This window comes from Haemaphysalis longicornis, unplaced genomic scaffold (assembly GCF_048455015.1).
Source record: "Haemaphysalis longicornis isolate Haplotype H1 unplaced genomic scaffold, Haemaphysalis longicornis Haplotype H1 scaffold_2, whole genome shotgun sequence".
Lineage (NCBI taxonomy): Eukaryota > Metazoa > Arthropoda > Arachnida > Ixodida > Ixodidae > Haemaphysalis > Haemaphysalis longicornis.
In genome coordinates this window covers 175,416,941-175,439,118 of record NW_027526295.1, presented here as the reverse complement: position 1 = coordinate 175,439,118, position 22,178 = coordinate 175,416,941, and the positions used below count along the sequence as shown (strand labels likewise).

Sequence of the window (22,178 nt, the reverse complement as noted above, 5' to 3'; positions counted from 1 at the left end):
TCGGTGGGGATCCGTTCGTGTGTGCAACGATCTCGAGACTTCGAAAGTATGTGTAAAGGTTTTTTATTCCGATTTGCTCGTTTTGATTTGCGTCATGTTTAGCAAAGCGAGACATGTGAAACGGAAGCTTTTAAGTCCGGCACCGTACTTATTTTCTTTTGTGAGGCTCTTTAAACATCGAGTTAAGCGCGAGTGTATACGAACCACGCAAGAAAGTGAGAACCGTGGTACTTTCTTATTTCGCATACCCATGCAAGATGCAAGGGAAAAGGGGACTACCGAATGTGATAAATGAACATTTGTAAAATACGCTGAAAATAACGTTTGCTTTGCCTACCCGTTTTATATGACCGGTACGACGTGTCCCTGCTGCCCCCAGCGGTGCTACAATGCGAGGATTGGCGTCTGCTATAAACGGACCGGTAGGCTGTGTCTAGACGCGGTAACCACGGCAGCGTCACGTACCACCCTTGTTGCCAGTCCGTCACCTGTCACGTGACACGCGTCAATAAAGCGCGCGTACTACGAAGTTTAGTAACGCGTGTAGTTCAGTAACTGCATTCGGTACTAAACTGCACTTCAGTAACTGCAAGTCGCATTATTACGAGCTTTTATATCTTACCTTCCCTGCATAGCCCCATGCAAGCTGCCTGGCAGCAGAGCCTTCTAAAGAACTATCGCCGAGATTTTCTGGTCATTCTCTCATGAAAGAGCCGATCCGGGATGGCTTTGTAGGGGGGGAGAAGGTGGCTTAAATTTCGAGCATAGCCGCTTTGGAACGCCTACACCCCTCTCTACTTTACAACATTCCCAGTAAACATTAAACAAGCTTTTTGTTTTTAACAATCCGCTTTATTTGTACCAGTGTCGGGAAAGAAGTACTCCTTCCTCGCTGAGTGGAATGACGCGAGCACCTACTCCGTGAGGACCTTTATACTTAACTTTTTCACCAGGGATTCCACAGTTGAAATGGTAAGTGGCGTTTTTTTTTATTCCCTCGCATTTAACTGCGTGTTTTTGGTAGCAATCAGGAAGCAGAATAAACTCCAGAAAAATAAATCAAATCGAGATTGTAAGTCATGTATCTATCTTCACAGACGAACAGGCTAGTCACATTTTTCTCTTTTTTTTTTTTTCTCAATTATAAAGTATTAGAACCGCTCATTTCGCGGGCTGATTTTAGTCTAGAAAATTACTTGGTTAATTAAGAGCTTTATGCAACGCACGATGTATTTTGGTACTGTGGTTACCTGATGGGCCAGAAGTGGGAATTGAAAGGGAACACTATCACAATGTGGCTGATGTATATGCATTAGTTTCGAAAAAATTAGAAGTACTGATCATGCACCATGTTTTAAAAAAAGACAAGAATTCCGCACGGCAATAAACCGAATTGTGTAGTGTTGACGGCAATGTTGCAAGATCTCAAGTATTTTGCGATTAAGTCTAACTATTGTTAACTAGACAAGGCACATCAGCTGGATTTTAATTGCCGATTTAAGGGCCTGGGTGTAGGGAAAAATTACGGGCGACGTTTCATGCCATTTGATCCAGTTGTTTCGGGTATTCTGGATGATGTGGAGCTCTTTTTATAGCGTCGCGAAGAAAGCATTAGTCCTACAGACAAGAAGTGATGCAAAGCTATCGGTGAGTAATCAACAACTATCGATAGTTCACTTTAATGAAGCTGTCGTGTAATGATACTGATAATCTAATAATGCGAATCTGTTGATTAGTATTATCGATTATTGAGTGTCGCAAAATTTATCTGCGGAGTACTACCGATAATCAGATATATTGAAGTTAGTAATATGAATTTCGTTTGCTTAAATTGTTGACGGTCGCAAAATTATCGACGTAGTACCATTGATAACTGGGTATACTAAAGTTACCAAATACCATCTGTAGTCAACTGTGGATATTTTTGCACCACCTATGGTATTTAAAAAAATGAAGGAAGCTCAGATAAACGCGTAAGACTTGATGGTAGCGAAGCTGTACGCAACCTTCACGACCATCACGAAGATTTGAGTTCACGATTACAGCCGATTTGCTTCTTCTTCTCTGCCGCAATGACCTTTACTCCACCATTGTTGCTATAAGTGTTAGCTTGCTTTTTTTTTTAAGTGACAATCATTGGACATTACGTTGGAGGGGCGTATGCTTGATGTGTGTTTCTCGTTCCGAGCAAGTGTTGCCACTGTTACGGCGAACGCTGGAGTTGTTTTTTTTTTTTTTTTTTTTCCAATTTTGCCCAATCTTCCGAAGTGGGTGTGCTTTGGTAAACAGCTTCGAACAACTGCCGATGGTATTGATAGCTCATTTATGGAGAGTTTTCCATCACTAAAGGCAGCGCGTCCTTGTACTGTGCTTGATATTGTTCGTACGTGTGGGCTTACAATTTGAGTTGCTTTTTTTTTCTCGGGAAAATTTGGCGTCTTTAAAAAAAATTAATTTGCAGCATAACTTCCGGCGACAAAACGTACAAGCTTACGAATCAACAACAAAGCCGCGCGCACATTGCGACAACGTTAGGGGAGCTATAGAGAGCTCTTGAAATATTCCCGCACTTTCGGAGCAAGCGACGGTGTTACGGCGATAAAACGGGCATTGGAGGCTATCTCTGTGTTCTGACCTCCTGATATGACGGTTCCGACCAATACATAGCGCCTCGAATGGACCTTTCTGGACGGACAAACGAGAGATTTCATGTAATTGTCGCCTGATAAAATACCCACAACATCTTGCATACAAATGTACGTAAAGAAATCGCAGAAACTCCCAAGCAGGAATTTTCGGATAAATGAGTTACAAGCCGCTCTGCTAAACACCAAGCACCTACGAAGTCGGCTTCACAATTTCACATAAATTTATTGCTAGGAAGACGTTTTTTACCCGCCATAAAGCAGCTTTTTACCAAAGCAGGAAGGGCTATGCATGTAACGTCTTAACCTAAGCTTATATTCTCTACTTTAAACAGATTCATTACTGGAAAAAAAGTTAAGATGTCTATAAGATATAAGATATAAGATATAAGATATAAGATATAAGAAAAATATAAGATGTCTTGTACAGAAATATGAAGTCCCTGAGGAATTAATTTGAATACCTCCAAAGTTGTGATAGTATGTAATGTAAGGCTTTAGAGACTTCATGTTTTCATGTATAGCTAACAACGCTATAAAGTAAGCCTCTTTGAAGTCGTCTTCACTTCTAACAAATTAATTGCTCTGAAGAAATCTCCCAGAGGCAATGTCAGGAGTCTAATTTCGAAGTATGACGGCCCTAGCGCCTTTGATTAAATTACACCGCTGTTAGTGGTGCAATTTTCGGAAATCTCGTTTTATTGAACCCGTACGCTTTGATAGAAATGTACTCCTGAAGTTTCATGTCTCTAGGTCTTGCAGTATTGGCAGAGCGTTGATGAATCAGTCAGTCAGTCAATCAGGGTATCGGGCACTTCCTTTTATCGGTGCTGTATATCTCCGAAGACCTCATATATTCCCATGAAACGCAATACTCCAGGCCCTTTTAAATTTGGTTTCCTTTTTTGACACAAATGCATTGCTGGAAATTCGTTCGTCCAGGGGCAGTATAAGAGGTCGTATATGAAAATAGGAAGGCTCTAGGACCCCTTTTACAACAAATGCATACACAAAACCACATGTATCCAAACAGAGGGCTATGCACCAAGCCGTTTTAAAGTTGGACTCTCTACTGTACATAAACGGTTTAAGGAGAATAGATTTTTACGGGCAATATAAATGGTATTAATGAAATAATAATGTCCTTGGGCCTTTCATTATTGCCATTTTCGTATGCCCAAAAGTGGGACGCATCAAACGGTAAAGACGGAGAGAGAGAGAGAGAGAGAGAGAGAGAGAGAGAGAGAGAGAGAGAGAGAGAGAGAGAGAGAGAGAGAGAGAGAGAGAGAGAGAGAGAGAGAGAGAGAGAGAGAGAGAGAGTTTTATTGGTCATATTTGGTGAGCGAAACGACTCTATAGAGGGAGGGTTCCGTGTGGGCGCTGCCAGCAGACGGCCAAAATCCCTGGGTCCGTGGCGGCGCCTTCCGCCAATTGGACGGCCGCTTCTTGTACTTCGTTAACAGGGCTGGGCAGCGCAGCCTCGCACTGCTGGTAGTTACTGATGTGAAGTCCCTGGTCGGCGAGCGAGGCGGCCAATAGTTCCCACCGTGTACAGGCGTCCTTGTATCTATCTGGGTATTGTCGATGGCACTGCGCGGAATGAGTGAAAGGGTATGTCTGCTGCCTACTCACTGTCCTCTTGTGAGCAATATGTGAGCTGCTGCATGTTTTAATCGACTAAGCCTGTAGTGTGGGTAATATCTTGATATGTCCAGAGCCCGTCCCGTGTCAGATGGAACCACCCCGGAGAGGTCGGCCTGGTTGCACAATCCTCAGGCTGCCCCGTACCTCGTTCTCCGGGAGGGTGTCGAAATCAGACGGACTTGTCTTGCTATTATTTCAGAATGGGTCCGGAGTATATGCGCCGCCGCTGTAGAAACTGCCCCCTTGCGTAGTTGGGTGAACAAATGGGCAAATAGTATACCTCGTGGTGCTGGCGTTCCGTGCACAGATTGACTTGAAGACACGGCGCGTGTTTTTGCGTCGCCTCGAGTGCGAGAGCTGCTCGTTGCGGGACCTGTACGTAGGCAACGTGGTGGCTCTGCTCTCGAGACACCTGCGCATCGTCGGGTACGGCGACGCGCAGACTGCCACCTTCCTCGGGCCCAAGCACGAACGGTGCGTATGGCTGTGCAGTACCAAACACGACGCTTCAAGAGAGCTCTTCTCCATGGCTGCCTATAGCTTACGCAGCAACGCAAGTAATATCGCCGATATATATCTGGGGCTCGTAGTGCGCACGGAATACAACATATTGTAGCCAAATGAAATTTTAATAATATCTACGGTATTTCTCAAACAAAAACGCAACTATACATAAAGATCCGTTCTGTGTTTGTCCCCTGCAGTTTAAAAGCGCTCTTCGAGTATTCACCGATACCAACGAGCCCAACTTCAAGCCAATTAATTCGCATTCTAAGTGAATTTATCTATACAACGACATTCTAAGCATTTTAGCGAGCCAAAATGCGCGTGCGCAATTAAATATGTTCAGCATCAACTCTCAGCTGCTGTATTTTGCTGTGGTATGTGGAGGTGGCAGGGTACTACAGGTTTTCCCGCTCAGTTTAATCCAATCGCCATCCAATTTATTCCAGGCGCCAGCCAAGATCATAATAGCGCCATCTAATTTATTCCAGGTGTTAGCGAATTTAAGTCAAGTGCCGTCCAATTTAATCCGGTCGCCAGCAAATTAATCCAGGGGTCAGAAGGCTGTTCAGGAGTGTTTCGCGCGAAATTAGGCGCAGCTTTGCGGAGTTTGTTGTGCGTGATGTAGTGAAAACTGGGTGTTTCTTGATGCATTACGTTCAAAATATCTTATGCGCATAGCTTAATGGACATCTACTAACACGCGCAGACCAAGAAAGCGGTCCTGGTTGATCCACCGGTGCTCGTGTGCTGATCGTCTGCGATATCGTCAGAAGTATCGTCTGCTCGCGCAACGTTACGCGAGCAGACTTGCCAGCGTATACTGTTACGCGAGGAGACAACATTTCGACGTGAGTTATCGACGGCGCTCTCGCAAACGATCAGCTCACAGCATGCAGCACCAATGGACCAAATAAAACCTCTCTCTTGGTCGCGCATGTTAGTAAATGTATAAATTTAGCTGTGTGCATAAGATATTTTGCACGTAATGAATCAAGAAGCACCACGTTTTCACCACAACATGCACAACAAAGTCCGAAAGCTGCGCCTAATTTCGCACAAAACACTCCTGAACAACCTCCTGACGGCTACAAACTAAGCTTCATTCTTTGAGGAACTGTCGTACAGCGCAGTACATGCACTTCAAGGCTCCTTAGTGACGTTGGCGCTTGTTTCGGTGGCAGGTCCGCCAATTTGTCGTTGGTACGGGCAGGCTACAACAACTAATCCACTCCCTCTCCCCTTTCGTGCGTGCATCTTGCTCCGATGCCGCTGTATGCTTTAGAACTATTATGGTCACTTGCACACGTGTAATAGCCGTACACGATACACCTTCGTTAACGAATTATTCGGGAGAGTAGACTGGCTTCGTCACAAGCGATACTTCCCTAAAATCGGGGAGGATCTGCTGTTTAATCGGGGACCACGAGCACTTCGAATGAAGAAATTTCACTTTAATGATCGGTTAGTGTAATCCTCTCGCTCCATCTGCATTTTACCTCTACCCTTAACGGGGATCATCGGCTCACCCCCGTGTCAACTGTGCTCACGCGTGCAGCGCCGTGCTGGTGGTTCAGCCGGCCGGCGTGCGACGCCTGGGGGACGTGTGGGCGGCCATCGAGGCCGCGGAGGCCACGGTGTGCAAGGCACTGATGCTCCGTCTGACGGCGCAGGACGTGGACAAGTACCGGCTGCTCAGCGCGCATGACGTGTGAGTACGAGGCGTCTGAGTCTGCACCACTAGCGGTCCGAGATCGCGGGGTCCGCCTGCGGAATTTGCTTGCTACGGTGTTTCTCCGATTTTAAATCTTTGTTGCTGAACCTGAATGACGTATTATCCCTATTGTCACCGGTCAATGGCGACTCGAGATTTCAGGCAGGGAAAGGTGTGATAACAAGAACATAATAAGCAAACAAGTTAAAAGAAAGAAAGAAAGAAAGAAAGAAAGAAAGAAGAAAGAAAGAAAGAAAGAAAGAAAGAAAGAAAGAAAGAAAGAAAGAAAGAAAGGAAAGACACAAATTCGTAATTGGAGAGAAACTTCAGAAGGCACTGGGTGTGCTTCATTTCATCTTCCGACTTTTTTTTTTATCGCTTTTGTTTTCCCTCAGGGTATATACAAAATGCTTGGTCCCTGGTGGGAGAGCAGCCGTCCGAAACACAACACGAGCTTAATTATTCCATTACTTGCACCAGACAAGTAATTGCGAAAATTATTACAAAATTATAGACAAAATTGATAGAAAGCAAAATAAGTTTCTTTGTCCCTTCCGCTTTTCTGATGGAGGCGAAAAGCAAAAACGCCCGTGTGTACGAGATTTCGGCGCACGATAAAGATCCCCAGGTGGTCAAAATTAATCCGGAGCCCTCCACTACGGCGCGCCTCATTGCCTGCGTTGCGTCGGCGCGTTAAACCTCACAATCAATCAATCATTCTTTGTCCGTTCCCCCTCCCCTCTAAAACTTGTTTCGCGGTTAGCCGTGGCCCCCTCGGTTGCAATCAGCTTCAACACGATACGCGCGAGTGAGCAATCCATGTCGCCAACAAAGCCACCTCACGTGACTCACAGCAACGTTCATACAATTCGACTCAAAAGCGTGATATGCGCTGCAATAGTGCGCAGTGGAGTACGTCATGCTTGCTTTGCGTAGAGCAATGGTGAAGACCGAACTTAAAGCGCGCGCTTTATTCGCCGAAATTTCATTGTTGGCTGTTTGGGCTGGTCAGCCGGGTGCATTTGCGGGATGCTGAACCCCGGGATTGTCTTGAAGCACAGTTCGGGAGACGAGCTGGACAAGCTGAACAAAACAAAACAAAAATGGCCGCGTATCTGCTCCTTTTGTTGGAAGTGTCGACTAAAAACGATAGTCGACTGGCGCCCCTGTCAAGTAAATGCCTCCCTTCTCTTTCCCGCTCCCCTCTCATGCTGTTCCTCTCCAGTCTCGTTCCTCCCAAGATAACATGCTAAAGGTTTGCTCAAGTCAATTTAAATTTACCGCGGTCTACTGCCCCAAGTAGGGTGCCTCGATGCCAGGGCTGCCGTACGGCGGAGACGCGCGCGAATCGAGGCACCCTATATAACGTTTGTAGAACCACGTTGCCCTACTCCATGAGCTTCCAAACGGATCCGTGGAACATATCTAGGGGAACCTTTCGTTGCTATTACCGTTTTATTTCTTAATTGCCGCCAGGAGCGCGGGCAACACCACGCTACGGTTTTCTGCAGTTGATGTATACAGTATTTCCTTTGCTATCGCAAAAACCAAGCATCCATGATTTTTTAATAAAGGAACACTACAAATATCACTTATGTATTATTGATTTCCTGCCTCATATTTGCATAATGACTTGTTGTTCAGAAATGTTGACAAGTATGAACATTGACACCGGACTTAGACATTTAGATTTGGCCGTGGCTATGTAAGACTATTGCGAATATCCTGTTTCACTTTGGCGGGGTGTCTGAATCACAGACAGACAGACAGACAGACAGACAGACAGACAGACAGACAGACAGACAGACAGACAGACAGACAGACAGACAGACAGATGGATGGACGGACGGACGGACGGACAGACGGACAGACAGACAGACAGACCGATCAAAATTTCTGCGTTTAAGTAGCCCAAGATAAACTATCGCCTTTAGTAAAAATATATACTACGCTGGCTTAGGACACCTCTCCCGCTCCGGTTTTTGGTTGTTTGTTGCAGAGATGAGGCTGGCATCCTGGAGGGTCCGGTCATCTGCTTCCAGCTTCTGGGCGAAAGGGTCCTTGCCCGCATCAAGAGCCAGCTGGACACGAAAGATGGCGACAACTTGGACGAGAAAGGCGTGGTTGCTCGTCATTTGCTCGCAAACGCGTGTACGAAGGGTATACTGCAGGATTAGCGAGTATAAGAAAAGGGAGACCCGACCATTTTTGTGATGCGAGTGGTATGCACTTAATGGACTTGTGAACGGAGTTAGTCACAGACCCGACAACTTTCGCGATGCGAGTGGTATGCACTTAATGGACTTGTGAACGGAGTTAGTCGCTTCATCGGGTAAAATTCTGAACCCAAAAAACATACGTGCCTCTCGAGTACATTCGGCTAACTGCACTATTTCTTTCTGAGAATACATAAACACCAGGCTCGATAGTGCTGCTTTTCTTTCGCCTTGCTTATATCAGTACAATATGTGCGTGGCCTAGGCCAGTTCTGGCAACATGCATGCAAGTTTATGCAGGCAACATTTAGTATATTCATAGCTCGTATTCGTCCCGTAGAGGTCGCGCCTGAACGTAAAACAAGGCCAAAAATAACCGTGCATAAGCTAACAGATATAAGCTGACTGCCTATGCTCCCTTCACATATATATAGTCAAACGGAAGATTAAATGACAAATTCGTCGAGTTCACTCTTTAATGGCCCTTAAAACAACGCCAGTCTTTGAAAAAGACCGGCCCCCGGTCGAAACGTTAGAATAAATGTTATGTTTTTCAGTTTGACTTCTCTATCGTACAGCTAACCTCATAGCCAGGAACCTTTTTTCTTAACTATATATATATATATATATATATATATATATATATATATATATATATATATATATATATAAATATATATATTGTGTGTGTGTGTGTTTTGTAATTAATGAGTACAGCAGCCACCATCGACGTAGCGCCACCAGCGCTACACAATAGCAGTGAAGTGGGAGGGAGGAACAGGCAGCGGAGCATATTACACTCATGCGACCTGCATAATCATCATCGCGAACCACAAGATCATCATCACCTTACCATCATCAGTGTGTTTGCACGAGAGCCGAGCGCGCTCGACAGAGCTCCTTCGGACCTCAGCTAAACCTCTCTGCGGTTTTACGCCCTGCTGCCGTTCTACCAATAAGCTTCATCATGATATATATATATATATATATATATATATATATTACTGTGTGCGTCACCTATCAAATATGTTCTTGCATGAAATAGAGATTAATTTTAAATGATTTAAATGATTGAATTGCAGTTATGTCAGCGATTTTATTCCTTCAACTACTGCAGTGTGTGTCGTGTTCTTGGAACGTGCTGCGGTAGAGGCCATCGATCAATTCAAATGTCTTGGGATTCCTACGTGATCTCGTATGCATGTGGACATTTTTATATTTCGCCTTATATAATAGCCGCAACCGCAAAACACCAAACCAATCGTGTTGTGAATCTCCAGTGCCTCCAAAACGATTTTACGCGCACTCATGCGTTACTTCATTTTTAACTCTGCAGACAAGTTGAAGAATTTGTGCAGGATTTCCAAGAACAACAGATACGCCGAAAAAGTGAGTATTTTATCCTACTACAACGAAATTCACCAAATATACGCGGAACCATTCTGTAAGGTGCAATTTGCTTTAAGGAAACAAGATAAGCGCGGAATCCGATGCACACGCTATTATTTTGTTGAAAAACAAAATGCAAGAGTGCTTTAAAACTATTTTGACCAGCATTACACACTCAACCAGGATAAACGTTACATCCGCGAAATGAATCACTGCATGCTGCAGTGACGAAAAGTACCTCCCCCACCCCCCTAAAAAAAAACGTAAACTAATAAATGGTGAGTTACTGCATGTATCATTGCTACATAGCAACTTCAAGTAAGGCGTAGGTTGCGTCGTGGTGGACCCACAAGTAATACCATGTTCAGACGACTGAGTCCTAACGCATGAGTCGCACCGTAAGATGTATAGACGTAAAAAATAGTGCTTCATGTAAATCAGGTGGTCGCTACGTCACATAACGCCATTGTTAAAAAGCTTTACGACAGTTGCGCGAGCTGTATGGAGCTAGAGTTATTTTAGTGTACAGGGCAAAGTGCCAGCGCCACGGAAATAAAACAAGCGCAAACGAAAACAAACCGAATGCTAAATCAGAACTTTTAACTGTTACGGCGAATTTCAGGAACAACATAGTATTTTTAATATCAGTAAAATATAGGAAGTGCATGCACGCAACAGAATTTTGAGGATTGCCTCATCATCATCATCACCAGCCTATCTACGCCCACTGCAGGGCAAAGGCCTCTCCCATGATTCTCCAATTAGCTCGGTCCTCTGCCAACTGTGACCAATTTATATCGCAAACTTCTTGATCTCGTCTGCCCATCTAACTTTCTGCCGCCCCCTGCATCGCTTGCCTTCTCTAGGGATCCGCTCTGTTACCCTTAATGACCAGCGGTTATCTTGCCTTCGCATTACATGCCCTGCCCACTTCCATTTAATTTTCTTAATTTCTACTAATATGTCTTAAACACCAGTTTTCTCCCTGACCCACTCCGCTCTCTTCTTGTCCCTTAATGTTACACCTATCATTTTCCGCTCCATTGCCCGCTGAGTCGTTCTCAATTTAAGTTGAACCCTCTTAGTGAGCCTCCAAGTTGATTGATTGATTGATTGTGGGGGTTTAACGCGCCGACGCAACGCAGGCGATGAGGCGCGCCGTAGTGGAGGGCTCCGGATTAATTTTGATCACCTGGGGATCTTTAACGTGCGCCGAAATCTCGTACACACGGGCGTTTTTGCTTTTCGCCTCCATCAGAAAAGCGGCCGCCGCGGCCGGGATTCGAACCCGCGACCTCGTGCTCAGCAGCGCAACGCCTTAGCCACTGAGCCACCGCGGCGGGTTGAGCCTCCAAGTTTCTGCCCCATAGGTGAGTACCGGTAAGATGCAGCTGTCATACACTAAAGCTTAATAATTTTTACGCCACTTTTCCGTGCCACCTCACGTTCCTCTCGTGGCGTCACGGGGCACTAATTAGCGACACTACATACATTAAAAATACTATGTTGTTCCTGACATTCAACGTAAATAGCGAGCATTTTAGGGGAGAAGCACCTTAGGGGCTCGGGTTGGGGCTCGGGTCGGGAAACTCGTTTTCCAGCGCCTCGCACTAGAACGTAGGGCGTACTAAAAGAACACAACGGGATACTCTTTTTCCAACGCCTCCCGCTAGAATGTTTCGTGATCCCATGGATGAAGACCTTGCATAAGAGTTAGGCATGCCAGGAGGGAAACGGTCCACCAAGGTGCACTTCCCGGACAGGATTCCTGGGATTCTAGACAAAATTCTGGGATGATTTCCGGCGCAGGTGGTTGCCTTGGTCAACGTGCATGACAGCGCGACAAATTTCGGGGGTGGGGAAGGGGGGGGGTGGGGATGAAGCCCCATACCCCCCACCCCCCCTCCCTCTACGCCCCTGCTACAAGCAGTCGGCGCTTAATGTTTAAATTTTCGTTCACAGTAACGTTATTCAGAAATAAATCGAACTGCTTAAACAGTTCACTCTACCCACCCGCAAAACTTTGCTTTTCTTTTTACACGCAGGAATCGTCTCTGTTCTTCGAGGGCCGCATTGGGCGCCACTGCAACACAGCCGTTTTCGATAAGACCACGTGCTGCGTCATCAAGCCGCACGTATTCAAAGACGGTATGTACACTGCATGCGTGTACACCATGGTAACCGGACACGTCAAACAAGCGCTTCCGCTTTAACTTTTCTCACTAGATAAAGTCGCGCATGATCTAACATTTTAACATCTGTTAAAGGGGCCCTAAACAGAGTTCCGTGCGCATTCGCTGGAGTACTATCCAAGGAGCGTCCTGCCACAAAAATGGTTTAGAAGCGTGGAGTATTGGCCGAGTTATCGTTCATTAAAAACACCCAGCAATAAGGCCTGGCGCTCTTACACTCTCATCGCGCCTCCGAAGCACTGTGGAAGCTGTGACGTCAGCGACCAGGCGCAGGACCACCTAGAGAAACAGGGCAAGGTTCAAGGTGCGCTCAGCCATTGGCTGCGCTCGGCGGTACGTCACGCTTTTCTTTTATTTTTTAGGGCGAAGCACCTTAAAGCCGAGGCTTGTCCGGCGTCCGTGCTCACGGCACAGCACCGTGTAAACCGAAACATCTGTGAACAAAAGGTTCACAAAATGTTAACAAGGACGAAACAAAATGTTCACAAAAGGTGAGAGAGAGAGAGAGAGAGAGAGAGAGAGAGAGAGAGAGAGAGAGAGAGAGAGAGAGAGAGAGAGAGAGAGGGGGGGGGGGGGGGGGGGAGAGCCCTGCTGCGCATGCGCGAGGAGCATTGGATTAGATTGAATTGGATTTGGATTGGATTGAAATAGATTAAATTTAATTGGATTGGATTGGATTGGAAATCGTTTTACCACCAGTAAGCTCTCTCGCGGGTAATTTACGGTGAGAACGATCCCCAGTGCTTCGCCCACTCGTCATGATTCACTTCGTGGAGATGCGTGAATTTTTTTTTTTAGCCGACGCGCAGGCTTTGCCTGGCATGGCGTAATATAGTTTCGGAAATAATTAATGTTTGTGAATCTCACTCATGCTGCTGCGTGCCTGGGTCTTGCTTTGCTCTTTTTTTCCACTTCAGGGAACGTCAGCAAGGTGCTGGGAAAGATACTGAACTCAGGTTTTGAGGTCACAGCACTGGAGATGGTAAGTGTCCAGAGTGAAAGCACGGGAGAACATAGACGCTGTTTCCCTTTGCATGCGTAGAAAGAAAATGGCGGCGTATCAGCTCAGTTCGCTGCAAACGTCGTCGAAAGACGATACTGTTCTTCCGCCCTTCTCTCCCCCTCCCACCTCTCGTGCTCTACCCCCTCCCGTTTTGCTCCTCCCACGAACACCACGAAGGAGGTTCGCTAAAATCAATCCAATTATCGCGCGGTCCACTGCTCGCACGCCATCTATTGGAACCTTTCGTCATTGTGGAATTTGGAACGACGTCACGAGGTCCAAACTCGTCACATGCTCTCTTTGTACGTTGTGGTCAAAATATTTTTTTTTCAGCGCAAACATTTTTATTTGGTGTCGCAAAAATTAATCAGCAACGTATTCTGATTAAAAGAACACTGTAAATACCATTGATGTATTGACGTTTTGCCTCAAATATGCATATGTCTTCTTTTTTGCTGAACAATGCTGACGAGTATGAAGTGTCTTTCCAGATTGGTGCCTTTGAAACGTTTTGACTCTGGATCGAGGGAAAAGCCAGACGAGCAGACAGACAGAAAGACAGACAGACAGACGTTTTAGCCCAGGAAAGACGAGTCCCGCCAAAACTTTTAGAGAAGACCGTCACATGCGTGAAACACGTTTGTTTCAAATGTAGTGAAATCAAAGGGACTCATTTTCTTACAAAATGTTAAAAGTATAATGATACAGTGACCTCGTAGAGGAATTAGCAAAATGGGAGACCTTAAATGGAGACAGCAGATAAAACGTCCTCATAACATGGTTAGCGTACTCCGAGATTGAAGACTCTGCCACCGATAAACACTGAGCTACAGCAACACGTACACTGAAGTCGCAGCAAATGCCCTGATGCTATCTGGCATCTCTCACATCTGTTAGACTAACCACAGAAATCAGGAGAATGTGAGCTGCAAGGACTCTGAGTGCGACAGGGCTCTTGACTGCACGGCACCAGACCGAATTGCGATTGTTATAGCGGGCAGCTCGTTAGTATTTCTATGTGAACTCAGTGGAGAAAGCCGTCTGTCTGTCTATGATGCTTGGTGTGTGACCCTCTTACCCCATAAAGAAAATGCTGTTGATAAAACGCCTTGGTCATTTTAGCTTTCATACAAAACCGTCTAGAATGCCCTAGAATGTTTCCCCAGCTATGCATCCGTGTGTAGTTGTGAAGCCGACTTTAAAAGTGCTCATTGTATAGCACTTTATGGGAATACATGAGTTCTTATTTAATCAAGCCGCTAGGGCCCTTATACTTTCATATATGACTCCTTGTGCTGCCCGTGAAAACAATGTCTTTCCAGCAGTACATTTTTGTATAGTAGCCAAGGCACACCGAATAGCGCTCCGTAGGGATACAGGGGAAATATTTAATAAAAGGTTCTAGTTCCATCAGACGTCTTACGCTTCCCCTGGAAAGTGCGTCCCCGGTAATGCATTTTGCTGTAGTGGTGAAGCCAACTTTAAGGGGGCTTGGTGCATAGCGAAGTTGCACACGCATTCATTCGACAACTATCACCGTTCACCGGGGCGTCTCTACATTTTTTTGTTTCCACCAGGTGACTATGCAGACAGTTTCGGTAAATGGAATAGCGTCAGTTCCAGATCTACGTTACAGTTACAGAGCTGCAGACAAACAAACACGCAAAACAATCGGCTTCTTCGTAAACCTTTCCTTTTCATTGCAAAGCTTTTCTTCGTAAGCCTTTTCTTTTCATTGCAAAGGCTTCATTGCAAAGCTTTGTTGCCGTGTCGTGAAGCCAACAACGCACTCGTGGCGTCAAAATATGATTCCCGTTAATTATATTGACAACAAGTGTTTAGATCTTTACAAATAGCCTGCAAGAGACCATGCACACAAGCAGACACGCATGCACTTGCGCAAAAATTTAAAGCGGCTTGGACGGTGTTTCGGTCCTAAAACAGCTTTGGTTTTTTTTTTGCGTGATTAAGGGCTCCGACTGTGAGCTAACGTGGGGAATCTATATTTAGCACAAAGTCCACCACAAACCGCATTAGTCGTCCAGAAATGTTAGGTGACCGTTGTCGTCACAGCTGCTACCACTTCGGTGCTTAATTGACCATATTTCTCCGATCATCTCGCACGTGCGCACGCCAATGTAAGCTGTCAAGGAAATTGTTTGTATGACAACAGTGTTCCACTCAGCTGAGTAAAAATACAATGAACCGAAGGCTCATCGTGTATTGTCACACAATTCGACTCATTTTACCTTTTGAGAGGGCGCATGTCTGCTTTCCTCGCGTACGCGAATTCGCCGGGAGATGATCGTTTTAGTCCAATCACCTGCTATTTTAGGGGCGAAACCCCTTTAGGGGCTCGGGCTGTCGCGTCTCCTGTCGTCGTCATCATTTCATGTATTCACGGTACTAAAACAGCGGGACACTCTTTTTCTAACGCCTCGCGCTAGAATGTAACGCGTAGTAAAAAGTGTATAAGGGATAAAACCGGTTAAAAGTAAACTATACATGATTGAAAGATTTGAGGAACGCTCCCTGTCCGCTTAGGCAATAGTCAAGCACAAGCAGAAGCTGTTTGCAGACGGGTTATAATTTGTGCAACACTCAAATACTAACCGGCTCTCGACGCTAGGCCTGATCGGGTCGGGTAGTCGGTTGAAGCAAGAAAAGTCATACTTACCTTGTGCCGGAGTCTCGTTGTTCACCCACGGCGAGCCCCCAGGGCGATGCGCGGGCATTGCACTGCTCCTACCACCGGCGCTTCTCCGGCGCCCAATCAGCGCTCGCCGTGGGGCACGAGAGAGACTTGCAATCTTTGAACTTATACACTACATGCTTCGCTCCTCCCTCTGTTTCATGGAGATGGCCCGGAACTTCTTTAGCGAGGAACGACTACTATTTGGGGTTATCATTTCAATATTGGTTTCCTTCGTGTGCCGCCGTCTCTGAGTACTGCACGATATCTGTGTGTTTTTTTTTTTTTTTGTGTGTGTGTGTGTGTTTTTTTTTTCTTCCGCAGTTTCACCTCGACTGCGCAAAAGCCGAAGAGTTCCTCCTGGTATACAAAGGCGTCGTTCCCAACTACACCGTAAGTTTATGTGAGCGTGTGTGTCTCTGAAAATCTACTCTTGGGGTGCATGGAGGGCCCCGCAAAAGAATTCGTTCTTTCACAGGGAAAGTTCTTGGCCGAGTCGTCCGTAATCGCCAGCTGCACGCCGCGAAAATCTAATCTGTCACATTTCTCCGTGTTTTGAAAAGGAATGGTTACATGGCTTCTACAGTCGTTGTAAAGCAGTTTAATTGCTACTTTCCGTGACGAATTCAATCTAACTACATGAAATCCTTCAGTCAGAGAGGAACACGGAAAAAAAAATCCCAGTAGAGTAGTAGTAAAACAGTTTACTAAAACTGTAAAGTGGCCTCAGTTTTATGTTGCGTTTATTTAAAACACACGCTCTGTCGCCACTTCGTGCGTCCTGTATTCAAGTCTATGAAAGCTCCTCCGGTTCGTGTTACCTGACGGCTCAAGTAAATCGAGCGAAGCCATCAACTTTGCTGTTCTTTAGAGCCAGTTCCCCCTTCTCGTAATTTTATTTATTTGTCGATTTCCCAGTGCTGTCTTGTTTTTCCTCTCCCCCTCCTCGTCCCTCTCCTCCTTTCCTTTTGCAGAACATGGTGCAGCAGCTATGCTGCGGACCATGCCTCGCCCTGGAGGTGAGGGGCCCGGATCCCTCAAGATGCGCTCTAGACTTCAAGGAGCTCGTAGGCCCAGCAGATCCTGTGAGGATGCGGATGAAAATTGTTCTCTCTCTATCTCTGCCCTCTCACTGTTGTGTCATTATGTTTTATCTGAATGTGCAAAACATCACAGCGGTTGTTGTCGTGGGTTTTGTCGTGGGCGTCTGCATTCGGAACGTGCAGCGCCAGCGTGGCTCGTACCATAGTTCCTGTCCCGACGTCAGATAGTCTGAGCGGGATCAAGAGCGACTGCTGGAACAGCATGAAGGCAACAACAAATCCTTGCGGAACACCTGTGCAATGTTTCCAACGCTGCGCTATCACTTTACTGGGACGGATGCTCTTTTACAGTATTTACTTTTATTGTTATATTTCCCAAGACTTTGACACAATTTTTGTTCTGTGGCGTCAGATTACGACTACAAGAAAATGTTTCGAACTAGAAAAAGAAAATACTTTTGGACGGAAACGAATTCTGACGGCGTGAAGAGCGGGGAGACGTTCGGTCAACGTTTTGTATTCGGGCATATTCAAGATCCCCGGAGGCCCGGACGTCAAGAACGAGAATTAAATCTCGCATAAAATTCAGTACAACAGGCGATGAAGTGTAAGGAAATGGCATCCCTTGACATCGTACTGGCAGTTGTTACATAGTGCTAAAAACGTTACCCGAGGTCGCAGTAGGAAACGGATAACGTCCGTTGGTGCAGCGGGAAGTAATTTCATCTGACGCCTCACTGAAGGGAGGGACTGGATGAGGAGGGATAGCTTCACCGGATTTCTATAATTGGACGCGCAGATGCCCAGGACATATATCTTAATAAGATAGCCCAGAAACAAGGAAGGGTTAATATGCGGCTTGAGCCGGAGTCCCTCCCGCCCTGATGTGTAAAGCTTGGAAGCACGATGGAAGTTTCACTAGATGCTGGTTCCTTGTTGAGCTTCGTTTATTTTTGGTACGCAACCCATGCAAGTGTTTTGGCACGGCGGGGCGAGCCATGCATGCATCAGGCCGCCATTTTCCAAGCAGCCGATTCATGGAAATTGTTTGTTCAGGTGGCGCGCGCCGTGTAGGTTGAGTCTCCTATAAAATATAGTTCACACTGCCTGCACATTCCTCTTCTATTTCTTTGCCAAGGACGGGACAGGCAGCCGCCACACCCGCCTTATTGCCAAAGGAAATTTCTGTCCCAGTAGACTTCCAGCATCAACAAAGCGTACAGAAAACAAGCGAATCGCACATCGTAAATTTGCGTATGAAGTGAGATGGAAGGGAAGCAAAGCACGTCGCAAGCCGGAAAATGTTCATGAGCATCTGGAAGATGACGTTGTACCGTCCACACCGCCACATAATGGTCGTGTGGCGTGATCTAATCGCAATTGAGACAAAATCGCAGGTACACCCTTTGTAAAAAAATTGTGGGCCAATCCTGTAAGCCTTGTCAACCACAAATAATTCAAAGAATCGGCTTTACCTTTAAGTGTGGCAAAAGATATTTTAAGGCAGCAAGAAAGAAAGGTGTTTCCGCTAGCTTTCCTGCATAAAAAGTTTCAGCCTCGCTCGGGACGCAAGCTTGTACATTGAATTTTTCGCGGCCTGCGCGTTTCCGGCTTGGCCCACAAAATTTTGACAAAGACTGTACCTAGTCTATAGGCCTGGGGTTATAACCCTGGGCCTTTAACCCCGGCACGGGAAACATAAATCATAGTGTGAAGACGTTCAATTAACGGATCGATAATTGCCTCGTTTTCCCGTCGCCGTTCTATCGGCAGGTGCTCGCGAGAAAGCTGTACCCGGGTTCCCTGCGAGCCCAAGCTGGAAGGGACCAGCACAGGAACGCAGTACACTGCACCGACGTCCCCGAGGACTCCCGCATTGAGGTATCGTGTGCACAGCGGGGACGGTTGCAGTGCTCTGTCCATCACTAAGAACCCGGGTCCTCGTGCGGCGAGGAGAAGCAGACGTCAAGTCGCTGATAGGCGCCATTAAAAGGACCCTGCAACACTTTAGATAAACTATTTCACTCTTTCCTTCGCGTCTGGAAGCACTGCGAAAGCTACAGTTATCGCCAGCACGGAGCGGCACTGCGTGATTTGCTCGGCGCACCAGATGCGCCTTACGTTTTTGCTTTGTATTTGCGGCTTTATTTTGAAAGTTGCTGTTGAAAAGCGTTCATTGCTGCAACTGAAGGAAAACCGGCCAACAGCCGCTACATGGCCTCAGTGACGTAATTGTGGTGCTCGAAGAACGTCAAGACCGGAAAAGAGAAAAATCTTTCGAGCGGGTTTACAAGTTAAGTGATGGGCATAGGTAAGTAATTTTTGGCTGCGGTACTTTGCGACCCCCTAATCTAAATACTGGGTGTGTTGGGTGACTACGTTCTGCAGGCATTTAAGATTTCAAAAAAGTTGAAAAAAGTGTTGCAGGGTCCCTTTAAGAGATCGAATTCCTGGTAACACGTTCCTCACGGTGCATGGTTTCGTAGATATGCGTAGGCAATGCGGGATGTGGATCTCGATTGTTATATCGGCACAGGCAACAATGCGCTGGTATTTGTTTTACAGTTACCAGATAGGAAGTTACCGTGAGTCTACTCTTCAAGGAACCGCCATTCACGATGACGGTGAAGGCGAGGGACAGGTAGCGAGCGGCAGAAGTGCGTTGATCGGGCTCGAATAATCGCTGCATTCCGAGCTCAGCACTTTACCGGTTTTGAAGAGGGCGTATAGGCGCTGTCAGCTGCGTTTGTGCCTTACAACTGTTAGCGCAGTGAACGTCCTCCCAGAAACGGCGAAATAGAAGATTTGCCGAGAGTTTTACGTTTGCAGTGCTTTCGGTCTGCCCAGTGACAAATCCTGAGCGAGAGTTGGGGTCCTCAAACTTTTTTCATCGCATAGCGTTAGCTGAAAAGCACGCGAAAAAAAAAAATCCATTTATGAAAGAGCAAGCAGACAAACAAATACGGCAGTCTTAATTCAAATTTAATTGCGTAATATTTCTGTAAATACTGATCCATTTGTTTTCCCCGCCCCCCTCTGAGTTTGCATTACCAAGATCACTGTAATTGGCGGGTGTTTGTTAATCAGCTCACGGTTACATCCGTGCTTAGTGCTATACACTCCAATCTAAGCCTGCGTATATCGTTTTTCGGCCTAGTTGTCAACTCTGATATTCTTTAGCACTTGCACTCACTCATCTTCTATCCTTTTTATGTGTTTTTCTTCTAGGTGGAGTTCTTTTTCTTGCTGGAAGAACGTGAAGGTCACGAGCAAAAATAAACACTTCGTTCGGGCATTTGGAGAAAATACATCTGCGCAACGGACCAAAACATTCGAGTGTGAAATAATTCAACGAAGTTACTTGCAAGCACAAACTGACCGCTCCGTCTGTTCTTGTACCAAATACACTATATATAGCAATTGAATACGAAGAGCTACTCAAGGTGTTTCTCACTTTAATAATACATTACTCCACTCCTGCTTACTTACCTTTCATTGAGCGCCTCTTTTTACTCTGTGATTCCTATCAAGAACCCACACTTGTTCAAAGGGGAACATTACACACTCCTTCAACGGTTGAGGCATTACGAGTACTGTGGACGGATCCGAAGTTGGCGAGCCGCACCACCGGCTAACCACTCAGTGTCGCTTGCTGGACGTCGCATTCGGTACGACTCTGCATGTACCGCGCGGTGAGTTGCATCACAACCGAACAGTGTGTGAACCTGTGACGGCTCATGCACGTGCACGTGGTCCTATCGGTGACTTTTCCGGGAAACAGCTCGCCGCGCAATCCGGCTGTCGTGTCGTCGCGTCCGTATGTGGAGTTGGCGAAAAAAATGTTTTCGCGTTGGGAAGCCACCAACGAGTCTCTTCGCACATGTGACCTGATACAGTCGACTCCCTTGGCCTGAGTGGCCTAGTCGCTAAGACCCCTTGGGAACCTACGAGAGGGTACAAAGGCGGCGGCCGCAGAGAAGAGTTGAACATGAACATTTTGACAGACTTCTGTCTGGTTGGGAAGTTCCTAAACTGAAATTTAATTATGCTCCAACCAATACATAGACAGAAGCCGACGTTTCGAAGCCGGCTCGGCTTCTTCTTCAGGGGTGACTGGGGCCACACTCAGTGCCGTATTAACAAAGTTCGGGGCCCGGGGCTAACCGAGTCCACGGGGCCCCAATAATGACAAAAATGCTATCTCTTTTTTTTTTCGTGTTTTTTTAGCTCACATTTTACGTTCGCTGGTAAGTGATATAAAATGCACATCACTTTTATTGGTTCGGGTGCTTCGGGAGAGTAATTTGTGTGCGGGATTTCTATTATTATTTGACGGTTATTACCTGACGTACACGCTGGTTTGTTTCAATAGTCAGTTCATCACAAATTCACAGTTAATGGAATTGCTGCGGTGGCAAGCAAAATTGGCTAGAAAACAGAAAAGAATTTTCTTCAAAACAAGAAACATTTTGTTAAGCAGTCAATCATCAAATTGTGAATGCAAAAAAGACATCAGCGAAAACGTAGGCACAGCCTCACCCTTTGAACCCAGAAATAACCGTCGAATCAAACACAATGATTTCAGTTTTTAACCAATGTTTGCATTTCAACACAGCAACGCAAATCAATCATGTCGAAATCACTGCCGTTATAAAGACAATAGAAATCGCGCGTGCTATACAGAACTCTCGCAATTATGCGTGACACAGTTACAGTCTACATTTACAGGGGCTCGCAGGCCGCATGCCGACAACTTCTCTGCAACCAACAAAATACACAGAAATGGCTCAAAAATACTCAACAAGGTCCTCGCTACATTCCAAACATGCTACAATGTGACCTGGATTGGGCACCTAAGCCACAACCTAAATCAGGGCGCACACGCACTCTCCCGGGCGTTAAACCACTGGGCGCCTAAGAATGCACAGCAACACCCAAAGACACGTGGGACGCAACCATGAAATGAAGAAGCAGTTGACATCGGACACCTGCTACGGACAACCATTCAAAAAAAAATTCCCCGCATTTCTCCGAGGGGAAGAATGTGAAAGTGCGAATGCACGAGTTGAATTTGCGCGGTTCGGTAATGTTCGCGAAAGAGAGATCACACACACACACAACTACAAAGAAAGAAAG

At 46.1% G+C, this 22,178-nt stretch overlaps 1 protein-coding gene across 1 annotated transcript; it reads left to right on the top strand.

Moving 5' to 3' along the window:
- Nmdyn-d7 (nucleoside diphosphate kinase homolog 7) lies at positions 1 to 20,503 on the top strand. The gene is made up of 12 exons (XM_077696767.1): positions 1 to 46; positions 866 to 972; positions 4,597 to 4,763; positions 6,352 to 6,504; positions 8,507 to 8,630; positions 10,065 to 10,112; positions 12,158 to 12,260; positions 13,222 to 13,286; positions 16,324 to 16,392; positions 16,974 to 17,084; positions 18,816 to 18,923; positions 20,271 to 20,503. Coding segments are annotated over exons 1-12 (1,107 nt in total). The 5' UTR covers positions 1 to 45; the 3' UTR covers positions 20,322 to 20,503.
- Positions 20,504 to 22,178: the final 1,675 nt, after the last annotated feature.

What these genes read in the sequence shown, in the direction of transcription:
- Nmdyn-d7 (XM_077696767.1), top strand. An exon ending in CTCGGGCCCAAGCACGAACG is followed by an intron (nt 4,764 to 6,351) that starts GTGCGTATGGCT and finishes TCACGCGTGCAG; the next exon opens with CGCCGTGCTGGTGGTTCAGC. An exon ending in CCGAGGACTCCCGCATTGAG is followed by an intron (nt 18,924 to 20,270) that starts GTATCGTGTGCA and finishes TTTTTCTTCTAG; the next exon opens with GTGGAGTTCTTTTTCTTGCT.